Below are 11,930 nucleotides of genomic sequence, written 5' to 3'. Positions count from 1 at the left end.
CACACACACACACAGAGTCTCTCTCTAACATACACATACATGAAATCTCTCTCTCTCACACACACACAGAGTCTCTCTCACACACATACGTCTCTGAGTTGGGGAGAAGAGGCTAGCTGTATGGGTAACAGCTAGGACAGGAAGAGATAGCCAAAGAAAGCTATGGAGAATGGTCATCTTTGTCAAAGAACATGAGCCTATGACTATGGGAAGGTAATTAAACAAAACAAAAAGATTAGGGCCGTCAAGGATGAGGTGAGAGGGACAGGAGCAGATAGAGAGAGGAGAATAACAACAGAGACTAAGCAAGAGCCTGGCAGTCACTTTGAGCTCATAACGACTCTGGAGTTGGGGAAACTCACTGTGTCGACCCTGCTCACCAATACAGGACATATATCTGCCTATTTCTGATAGGGTGCGTATTTCACATCGTATGCCATTTCTATGGAAATCTCAGAATTGTGTAGAGTAGGTTGTTTTTGTTTTCCAACACAGATCAAATAAGACAATATACAATGGAAAGCGCCTGAAAGCTAAAGGAAGATTCGGAAAACGCAGTGGGGCACAGCTGGGGTTGACGGAAAAAGGTTACCTTTATTTTTTCCTACATATGCAGCAGGCCTGCATACAGAAGGCTTTACTCTCCATTGATGATACCGTTCTATTCACACACCTGCTGCCCCCCAGTAAGATGCAACCTAACTCAGAATTGACTGGGAAAGGAGGGGTTGAAGGAACTGAGTATCAATTATTGATGGTTTGGAAAATGAAAACCAACAGATTAGCCCTCATTTTAGAGTAGAAACCCAAGATCCAAAGTAATCATACAAGTTATAATCTGGAGTCTCTGGCTTAGCCTTAATGCTCTAATCAACAACCCACCTCATGTAGTCTCCGTGTGAGTTGATGACTTACCCAAAGATACCAGTGAAATCAGGCCAATCTCTCGGGCGCCAATGTTCCTATCATATGGCCGGTATCCATAGAGATGGGCAACGCTGTTCAACAGCCAGGTGAAATTGAGTATCACAGCATACCGCAGGAAAGTAACGATGTATAAGCTGTGCTGAAGAGTTTCACCCCAGAAGTACCAGGGCACCAGTGTGGGCAGGATGACGCAGATGAGCAGGACAGCTGGCCTATAGTACCTATTGGGAGAGACCACATACTGAGTCTGTGGAGAGGGGCCGCAAATACACTTGAGAGGTCTACGTTCACTGGGCTGGGCTGTCTTTTCTCTTACACTATGAATACAGGAGGGGTATATGTTATCTCACCCTGTACACACACAGACACAAATATATAGTGTATATGAGTGCTTTGCCTGCCTGTATCACATATGTGCATGTACCCCAAGAGGTCAGAAGAAGTCACTGGATCTCCTGGAACTGGATTTACAAGTAGTGAACCATGTGGGTGCTGAAAATTGAGCCTGGGTCCTCTGAAAGGACCCAAGCCATTGCGGTATCTCCCCAGTCTTCCACCCACTCAGGCCAAGCCAGACCAGTTGGGCTGTTGGGGAATATTAGTTTACACTGTAAGGATGTGGCTCTGACTAAGGCACCTTCTGATTGGTTTAACAAAAAGCTGAACAGCCAATAACTAGGCAGGAGGTATAGGCAGGATTTCTGGGGAGAGAAAGGAAAAGGAAGAGGAATCCAAGCACACGAGAGACACCAGGAGACGTAGAGAAGCGACAGGAGGTACAAGATGGAGGAGAGGTAATGCCACATGATAGAACATAGATTAAAATACGTGGGTTAAGTTATAAGAGCTAGTTAGGAACAAACTTTCACAATCAACAAGATGTCTCCATGTCATTATTGGTGGGACAGAAAAAGACTCATGACATGGGTTGTGGGAATCTGCAGTCAGCTCAGACCTTGAGGTGCCAGGTGGACCTGTGGGTGTCTCCCCCTCCCCCAGCCATCTCTCCAGCCTTGTCTTTAGATAAGCAATACTAGTGGAACATGGGTTAGGACTTGGGTCTGTTGACTAGAAATCCATTGTTCATTTTGACAAAGTGTAAAGTCATGTTGGCCAAACAAGTCAGCCTAAAGCCACAAACTCATCTGCTAAGTTCCACTGCCTGGGTTCTTGTCCAGTTGTCTGTGGGATCCCTTCTTGAGTCCACCTCCACCTTTGACACAGAATGTGTGACAAGTGTTCCTTTCCTGCTACCACCCCCAGATCTTTGCTCTGCCTTTCAGGAGGCAGACTGAGGGCCCTCGACCACTGCAGCTCCCTGTCCCTTTGTTTTGTTGGTTTTTGTTTGATCGGTTGGTTTGGTTTGAGTTTTCATGGGTTTACTACAGAGACAGGGTTTCTCTGTAGCTTTGGAGCCTGTTCTGGAACTCACTCTGAAGACCAGGCTGGCCTCAAACTCACAGAGATCCTCCTGTCTCTGCCTCTCAAGTGCTGGGATTAAAGGCGTGCGCCACCACTGGCCTCTATGTCCCTTTGGAGGTTTTACTCACTCTTCACTGCAGACCACTGACATCCCAAGGGAACTGATGGATATTTGTTAAGTGGTCTCATGTTCACCTTCTTCTACATCATCTGCATCCAGCTCCTTCCCTTTCCACTCTTACCTCTGCTTTCCTGGCCTGGGGCTTCCATGGCTAACCTGTTTCCCTGATCTTCACCTGTCAACCAAGGGCTACTTTCACCTGTATTGGGGCAGCCTCTCTGAAGCATATCTCTGCCACAAGATGCCAAGAGCACTCCTTTAAGAAGAAGAACTGTGGCCGGGTGATGGTGGCGCATGCCTTTAATCCCAGCACTCGGGAGGCAGAGGCAGGCGGATCTCTGTGAGTTCGAGACCAGCCTGGTCTACAGAGCTAGTTCCAGGACAGGCTCCGAAGCCACAGAGAAACCCTGTCTCGAAAAACCAAAAAAAAAAAAAGAAGAAGAACTATGTTTCTAGTCTCAGACTTTGCTGGTCTTGTGCACTGATTGTATTGTCCCTGTCCCCACGCAAACGTCAGAATAGTTGCTGCTCATGAAGCTGCCTTTTCTGGCCACTCTTCCCTTGCATCTCTACTAAACAGTCTTGGCCCATGAACCTTTCACACTATGGATAGTACCCTGCCTTGCTTCCAGTTATTTGCCTACCTGCCTAGCCTATAGGTCTTTTGAACAAAGGGCTCCATTATTTCTGCAATTGTGTCCATGATTATTCTAGGTGAATGGCCATTTGGCACATTCAATTTGTTTCATGGAAATACTTCAGAGAGAAAGGAAAAAGCAATACTCCCTGCTTGTGGGCCTGTGGAACATTTGAGAATTGTGTTTCAGAACGATGGTCAGTATGCACACTGAGTAAAATCCTTCAGCTCTTAGTTAATGTGTTCTGATAGAAAAAGCAGGGTCCCTAAACCCCAGGTGCCCTGGCTCCACCCTCCTGCCTTGACTCACCTCCTCTGGAACATGACCAGCTTCTCGGCTTTTAGGTCAGACATGTCCAGTTTTCCTCCCTTCTCTTTGACGGCCAGGTGTTTGCGCACAAGCAGCCAGCCCACGTGAGAGAAGAAAAAGCCACGCCGGGAATTGTGAGGGTCAGCGTGTGTTTCTGTGAACTTGTGGTGGACGCGGTGATCTCGGACCCAATCATACACATCATTCTGGAGGGACAGGAAAGAGGACCCCAGTATTGAGAAGAGAAACCCTCCTGGAGGAATCCAGCACCCAGAGGTTGCAAGGACTCAAGATCTTCACCTCACAAAAGTCCCCAGGACTTGGGCCTAAAGGAGGCCTTGAGGCACACCATCCTCTCTGCATATTTGCCCCTGAAGCTTATGGAAGAATGATGTGGGAAGGTCATTTGTCAATCTGTTGTTTTATTGGCTAATCAATAAAGAAAACTGCGTGGTCTGATAGGTCAGAAAATTAGGTGGGTGGAGTAGACAGAACAGAATGCTGGGAGGAAGAGGGAAGGGAGACAATCGCCATGCCTCTCCTCTCCAGGGCAGACGCGATGAAGCTCCGGCCCAAGATGGATGCACGCTAGAATCTTCCCGGTAAGACACCACCTCGTGGTGCTACACACATTATTAGAAATGGGTTAGTCAAGATGTGAGAGTTAGCCAATAAGAGGCTAGATATAATGGGCCAAGCAGTGTTTATATGAATACAGTTTGTGTGTTGTTATTTCGGGGCATAAGCTAGCCAGGTGGCCGGGAGCTGGCGGCAGGAACACAGCCCACAGCTCCTTCTACAGAAGAAAGTAACTTACAGTTCCAGCCCCAGGAATCACACTGCTGCTTCCTTTGGTTGTGTGATAGGGAGACAGAGAGGAGAGCAGCAATGAAGTCCACAAGCCCAGAGAGGCAGGGTGGGAATGCTAGCTCTTGAAGAAAAACATGAGACAAGCTCCTCATGTAATCCTGAGCACTGGGTCCAGAGACTGTGAGACAAGTGCCCTGGCATCCCAGGATGCTGCTCCATCACAGAGGTACAGGGATATTCTTCCGGATGCCCTTATGGGTGACAACTCACCCAAGCTGGCGTCAGGGCCTGTGTAACTCATGAGCCTCAGTCCTTTCCCAAGCAACGTCTGGCTCATGTGTGACTCCTTCCATCCCTTCACAGATGTGTCAGCGTCTCTATTTTAGTGTTGTCCCCCCAGGACATCAGGGCCTTTGAGGAATACTTTGTTAGGGTAGAAATGACTAGGTATCAAAGTTGAGAAACTCAAGTCTCACCAAGCCATTTCCTCTCTTTGAGATTAAGCCCCATGCCACAGCTATCCTGAGTCCCCTGCTGGAGTCTAACAGCGAAGTCAGGCCCCTGATCCTTTCCTTTGTTTCTGTTATAGCTTTGCCTCAGCAAGCTTCCACAGCTGGCTTACCCAGCACGGACAGTCATTCATAGGACCACAGTTTCCCTGTCCGGCCTCCTAGTGTCCAAGTACAAAATGGGGCTCAACCTCCTAAGACATTTTGAAAACTTAACAAGTTCATCTGTGTCACAAAGGCTGCCTGCACTGACGTGTTCTTCATATCTGCAGCAGTCCCCAAGTCTGTGGCGGAGACACAGCACCAATGGCTTGCTCACCAAGTAGTAAAGAAACCTGAGTCAAGCCAGTTGGTGGTGGCGCACACCTTTAATCCCAGCACTTGGGAGGCAGAGGCAGGTGAATCTCCAGCTGGTCTCCAGAGTGAGTTCTAGGATAGCTGGGGCTACACAGAGAAACCTTGTCTCAAAACACCAAACCAAACCAACAAAGAAACCAATGTCAGCAGTTGGCTGATGAGCCACAGCTCGTAAATTAAGCGGCCCAACCACAGCAGACAACCCATCCAGTATGTTACGTGGGGAACTTGGGGAACACAGTGACCCTATACCTGGAGAGTTTTCCAGTTAATTCCTGTCTCCCATCCTGCTGTTCTGAGATGTCCCATGCTGTGTGCACCTCAGTACCGAGCATGCTCTTGTGCTGACTACAGGAAAGTGATGAGGATAATGGCTGTCCAGTTGGCGCCTCTGGAGGTGCTAACTTGCCGCACACTCCCCCAGCCTTCACAGGGCAGCTTCTCACCTGGAAAGCCATGGTGTTGGCCAGGATGAGGAAGAGCGTCAGGGGCAGCCGTGCTTTATAAGTTCGGTGGCTCCACAGGCGATGGGCCCCGGCTGTGATACCCAAACCAGCAACTATGTTGTAGAACATTCCTGTCAGGAGATGGCAGGAGAGTCATCAATCATTGCGGGTCCTATCAGGCCTAGGGTGGAAGGACCCTTCCCTGACTCTCTAGTCTGCTATTTCTTCAGAAGTTAGTGAAGATCCTTTTCCCTGAACCTTGGCATGCCTCGGTCTTGTTATCTTGTGGCTTTGAACACTTGAGTAGCCCCACTATGGCCTCTATCTAGATATGGAGGAAAGCTCGGAAGCCCCAGAAATGAAGAAAGGAATCAAGACGGGCAACAGGACTCTCACTGTCTGCAGGGGTGGTACCCCTGAACCCTTCAACTCTGATCTTCCTCTAAGCTGTTCAGGGCTACAGACTAGTCCCCCCAGTGCCTTGAAAAACAGAAATCAGAGCAATTCAGTTTGATCAATTATAACAACCCCAAATGTGAAGAGATACTGAGAGATCACAGGCCTGTGCCAATTCACCAGCTGAGACAACAGCGTTTCAATACAATGGCAGGCAACATGCCCATCTCAGGGTGAGTCAGTCCTACCAGAGCTATGTTTTCACAGTGACCTGAGCATCACCAAAAATATTAATATTTTCACAATTACTGCACACCTTGGGAGGTGGGTGTGATCACTTCTGCATCTTGAAGAAGTAGACCATAGAAAAGGCTAAATGTTTACCCAGAATCTCACTATGGCAAACTGTAGCCATCAGCTGGAGCTCAGTTTTCTGATAATAAGGAACTGTTTCAGCTGTGCCAACCAGCTGCCCAAATCCATGCCGATATCCCAAACCTTCCTTTGCCATGTTTCTCTGTCAGTCTGGATGCTCGCTGCCAGTATAATGCTGGGTAACACTGAAGCTAGCAGCTGGTGACGCCCATAGTAGGGCAAGTCAACTCTGTTATAGCTGTGTCATGGTCTAAGGGTGGGTACCATGTCCTACCTCACCATCTTTGAAGTCAAAGGCTTAGAAGGCACAGTTGTTAATAGGGAAGGAAGCAGTCTCCCCTTGCTCTGTCCCCTGACTAAGGCTGTCCCCATTGGGGCTTGGAGGAGACTTTCAACGGCGCTTCACTCCTGTGGGAAGCTGGAAACCAAGGCTCCTTAGAACCATGAAGCATACGTAGCTCAGGCTGAAGTCACCATGCAGTGTATAAACTGTGTCCTTCTAGAACACAGGAAATAACAGTCTCCCAAACAGCCTCTCCCCACTCCCGCTGCATCCCATTCCTTCTTGGGGTCACCACAAAGATCACTGAGCCAGTTGTGCTGCCAAGGAAGGTTCTGGTCACAGTCCCTCTGAGCTGGGACCAGGCCCAAATGACTTGCTGCTCTGGCTGTGTTTAGATTGAGCTCTTCCCACATGTATGATCTGACCCTGAACTGCAGACGAGCCAGAGTTCTGTGATTCAGAACCCAAAAGTGCCTGTGTTAGTCCCTGTCACAGGTGTCTCTGGTACATTGGCTTTGCAAGCATAAGCAGTAAGTACAAGGGGACCTGGACAAGACCCCAAACACTGTGTGGCCTGTGCTTCTCAACCTCTTGATTGTCAGACAGACAGCTCGGTTCAAGTAGGTTAGTTCAGTGACCCCCCAGGGATGGACTGCTTGAGGCCGTAGTGATCTGGAGGGTTTTCCCCTTTAGCCCTCCAGGTTAACATTCCTGCAGGAGAGAAGGCTCTCAAAGTAGCTGAGTTAGGAGAAACACACAACCTGGAGAACACGACCTTCCTAAACATGACTAAGCATTATTGTTTCCATTAATACCTGCAAAAACTATGGCCCTGAAAAGGGTACCTCTCTTGTATTTCCCTAGCACCCATAGAACTATCGAGATGAAGCTCCAAGGACCAGAGCTCACCTGCTGGAGGTACTAAGAGGCCAAGAGCAGAGACAGCCATTCTACATCACTACCTTCCTAGAGACAGCTACCAGAAAGTCCTGTGTCTTCCAGGTGCACCATTCCTCAAAAAACAGTTAGGGGCCCTGGCCTGCAGAGCCCTGTCCCCTCTTCCTAATCGGGGAATCAGGAGTCAGAAGTTAAACCACTTGAAGGCACAGGTGTGTGTCCCGGGACAGCCCCGCATCAGCTCACACCCATACAGCCCTGAGCGGTTGAGCTAGCAGACAAGGGACACAGTAGCAACTATCTTCCTTGTTACAGCAGCCTGACCACCATCAGGGTTTCTCAAGACTCTGTTCTCTGTGCCTGGCTGTCCCTGGCAAGGAGGGGTGCATAGGAGACACAGTAACTAAGGTTAGAAGGTTCTTGGCCCTTTGTCAGGGTCTCCGGAGACAGGACAGGAACTAACTACCCGAGGAATGCAAAGAAGCCTTTCTGGACCCTCTTTTTTCATTTGAGGAATATCTCATTGACTGACAGGACCTACCTGGAGCACCAGAGCCACACCCCCGTGCACTCAGACTGTATGAAGGCTGCCTCACCTTCCCCTGGGTTCAACATGCCTGACCTGTCCAGAATCACGTACAGATTTTTTTGTGGGTTATTCCTTTCGAGTTCTTCCTCTTCAACCCTCTGAACAGTCTCCCCTTGCTCTGTCTCCTGACTAAGCAAACAGCCCATGGGGCCACTCATCAGGCTCCCAGCAAAGGCCTTAGTTTTCTTGTGGCAGGCAATGCTAAGACAGGAAACTTTTTGAACAGAAAAGCTCTTTCAGAGACTGCCAGTTCTTTGCCGTGTTTGTCTCTCCACCCTTCATAGGCTTTAACATCCATGTTCAAGGACCCCCCAGAGACGACACTCTGCATCCCAATCCCACAAAGCTCTATTCCCAGTCCAGTTACCAGTATCTCAGGAAATGAAGAGAAGATTCAGAAAAAAATCAAGATAAAAAGAGGCTAATTTTATGAGTCAGAGTCTACTTCATTCAAAAGTAAGGAGAAAGCTGGGGTACTGGCCCAAGACAAGGGGAGCTGCTCACCGAAGAGGCAGGTGTAGACCTTGCAGGAGGGAATCAGTGTGATCCCATACAGGGCCCCCAAGTGCACCAGGACCATGAAGATGACCTTTCTCCAGATGTACTGCAGCTTGGGCGGGGGCCCCTCCTCATCCTGGTAGCTGGGGTCGTGTAGATCTTCTCCCAGCTCAGGACGGATGTCTTCTGGGTGGAGGAGCATCTTATCTACTTTCTCTTCTCCACTCTGCTGACCCCAGGGCTGAGGTTCTGGGATGGTGGCAGAGCCACAGTTGCTGGACATCTTCAAAGAGAGAGAGTGGAGAGTCAAGAACAGGTACATGAGGGTACTAAGGGATCTATTGCCCCTGTAATACAGCCAAGACAGTAGAGGCACAGACCCTTGCCCCAGTGCCCAGATCATATGAAGATAGGGTACACCCCTAGGTGGGGCAGAAAAAAGTCCCTAGAAACTACACAAAAACGTGTTGACAATAAAACCTCAAGGTGAGGGGGCAGGAGCGTGGGTAAAATATTTGTGCCTCTAGCAACAATAAAGGGAAACACACACGTATACAGAAAGGTACTGGCTGGCTGGGGTTTCTCTTCTTCACAGCCAACTGCCAAAATAAACTCCACATTCCTCACTTGGAAGGTCAGGCAAATCCAAAAAGACGTTCAAGAAGCCTCTGCCGCTCTCAGCTCTGGTCCCTACAAACCGCTCAGCAGAATTCCATCGGGTGCTAAAGATCCTGGGCTGTGGGAAAATCCCTGGGGAAAAGCTGACCTCTTGTGGCAGGTGGACCGTAGTCATCTTGGCTCCCCGGAAGCCTGGATCCTGTTCTGAAGGCTCTGAGTGCAGTTTGGGATCCGGGTCTGCAGCGACTGAAGATGGATGGAACTTTGAGGGGGGGGGGGTGACCGTGTGCTGTGTACCTGGCTAGCTGTAAAGGCGGCATCACCACTCAGTCTGCTGTGTAGGGACCTCTCCAGGTTTGGGATTTAAAGGGTAGGTAGAGCTGGTCATTGGTGACTGTGTCTGGTGTTTGCTCAGACATACATCGTGACCACCAACAAGGGATAAAGTGTTCAGAGCTGACTAGTCAAGGCTGTCCCACGAGGAGATGAAGGCTGAAGGCGAGAGAGGGGAAGGGACAGCCAGCAAAGCTTGCAGTCACCTAAGGTAAGGCCATGAAATACTGCACATGCTAAGACAGCCACCTTTGTTCCAGTTGTTCCTAGAGAGAGTATTTCCAGCCCGTTTCCAAACTTTGGCCAGGAAAATTTGTTTCTTTTTTTTTTTTGTCTTTCCAGCTTTGGCACCCAGAAATTTGCTGTCTCCACGGCAGACAGCCCTTTGCTTCTCTCTCCTGGGTCCCTTGGGGAAGCTTCCGAGAGCACACAAACCATTCTCAAAATAGGAGAAGACCAAGTCTAAACCCAGACTGACCCATGTGCGTGCCAAATGTGTCACACTGTGGTATTCGCACGGTAGGGACATCTCATTGGTGGCCATCACAATCCCATCTTCTCTTTCCATTCAACCAGGAGTATTGTGTGAACATGTGTCATAGGGGGGACTGGGCTCCACCCCCAGATCTCGAGACAAGAGCAGGTGCACAGCCTGCCTTCTTACTTAGCACCAAAGGCCAGCAGTGACTCTTCCCCACCCACCTGCTCAGGATGCTCACCAGAAATCCAGAATGCTCTGACCAGCTCACACCTGCAGTCACGTGCACAGAGCTGAGAGCCTGAGCCCACGCTCAGTCACAGGACGTGTTTCACAGGGGACAACCACCTCCAGATATTAGTATCCAATCCCCTCCCTATGCCTCTGCCTCCGGAACATCTGCTTCAGCAGGGAGGTGTGAAGACTCTCCCATCAGGCTGGGAGAGTCTTCAATGAGGAAAAGGTAGGAATCACAGACAGGTGTCTACAAGCAGCGGGGGGGGGGGGGGGGGGGCAAATGTGGGCATGCCGAATAAGAACAGTGAGCGATTCTTACAAGTTAACTTAAAAAGCTTTTGCTAAAATCTCCCCATGACCTATGATTCCATTTTGAGGAGGGGGAAATTGACATACAGAGATATCAAATAATTTGCCCATGGTCCCAGGAGAGCTAGAAACTAATCACAGCCGTGTGATCCCAGGGTTCAAGCTCTTAAACCCTGCTCAGAACAATGCTGCTCTAGAGTCCCAAGACAAACAGACTCCACAGTCCATCTTCACTAGCTCCAGGGCAGGGCAAGGAAGCTCAAACTTCGGGAGCTTTGCATTCACCGGGTCTCCTGAGATAGACACCCCTTTTTTCCTAGGCAAAGGAAACTGTATGAGGGCAAGCATGTCCAACTTCTTGTTCTGAGAAAGCTCCCTGACCCCTCCCATCCCCTCCCTCCCACATCAAACGGTGGGGGACTGCCCTTCCTTCTGCTTTCACACACACTGCTTTGTTCACAATTTTATTTTAACGGGTATATTGAGAACTGGGTGTGGTGGCACAGACCTTTAGACCCAGCACTCGGGAGGCGGAGGCAGAGTCAGAGGCAGGAGGATCTCTGTGAGTTTGAGCCCAGCCTGGTCTGCAGAGCGAGTTTCAGGACAGCTAGGGCTACACAGAAAAACTCTGTCTGGAAAACACACACACACTCACACACACACACACACACACACACACACACACGTGAACTTGTTGGAAGCATGCACCTCTCACCTATCAATAAACCATAAGTTTCCTTTACGGCAGGAACCCTGACCTTTCCTTGCTTTCTCTAGCTCATTACAGAATTTCTCTCTCTCTCTCTCTCTCTCTCTCTCTCTCTCTCTCTCTCTCTCTCTCTCTCTTTCTTTCTCTCTCTTTATTTATTTATTTTTCAAAACAGGGTTTCTCTGTATCTTTGGCCATCCTGGAACTTGCTCTGTAGACCAGGCTGGCCTCGAACTCACAGAGATCCGCCTGCCTCCTGAGTGCTGGGATTAAAGGCGCGCGCCACCACCACTTCTTTACAGAATTTCTTATAGGTGCTAATTTCTCAATAAACACTTCCCAGAGAAGAGGGACGAGTTAGGGAATATGATGAGGGACCAGAGAGTACTACAATTTGCTTGACCTATGATTCCTAAATGAGAGCTGGAAAAACCTACGAATGTTGTGAAAGGAGGCATGGCGTCACTTAGTGCTGGTTAGGAAGAGGAGGAATGGGAACTTGGACAGTGCCTGTGAGCCTGGACATTGCTCTGTTTGGAAGATCACTCTATTAGCATGTAATAAAGCCAAATATGGGCACCCTTGTCACCCAGGAATATCCACTCCCGAGAAACTATTTCCTTCAGTAACTTTAATTATGGCAATTTTTTGCGTTTTTTATTTGTGTGT

At 49.1% G+C, this 11,930-nt stretch overlaps 1 protein-coding gene across 1 annotated transcript in view; it reads right to left on the bottom strand.

Annotated features, from left to right (window-relative positions):
* LOC102001176 (acyl-CoA desaturase 4-like) overlaps positions 1-11,930 on the bottom strand; it is a 24,836-nt gene that overhangs the window by 3,585 nt on the left and 9,321 nt on the right. The window contains exons 2-5 of the mRNA XM_005352584.1: positions 8,584-8,860; positions 5,540-5,670; positions 3,418-3,623; positions 916-1,148 (exon numbers count right to left, since the gene is read on the bottom strand). Of these exons, the coding sequence (XP_005352641.1) occupies positions 916-1,148; positions 3,418-3,623; positions 5,540-5,670; positions 8,584-8,860 (847 nt within the window). The remainder of the gene's footprint in view (positions 1-915; positions 1,149-3,417; positions 3,624-5,539; positions 5,671-8,583; positions 8,861-11,930) is intronic.

The sequence above is a fragment of the Microtus ochrogaster genome, chromosome 8 (genome assembly GCF_000317375.1).
Source record: "Microtus ochrogaster isolate Prairie Vole_2 chromosome 8, MicOch1.0, whole genome shotgun sequence".
In the NCBI taxonomy this organism is placed as follows: Eukaryota; Metazoa; Chordata; class Mammalia; order Rodentia; family Cricetidae; genus Microtus; species Microtus ochrogaster.
This window is presented reverse-complemented; position numbering and strand designations above follow the sequence as displayed.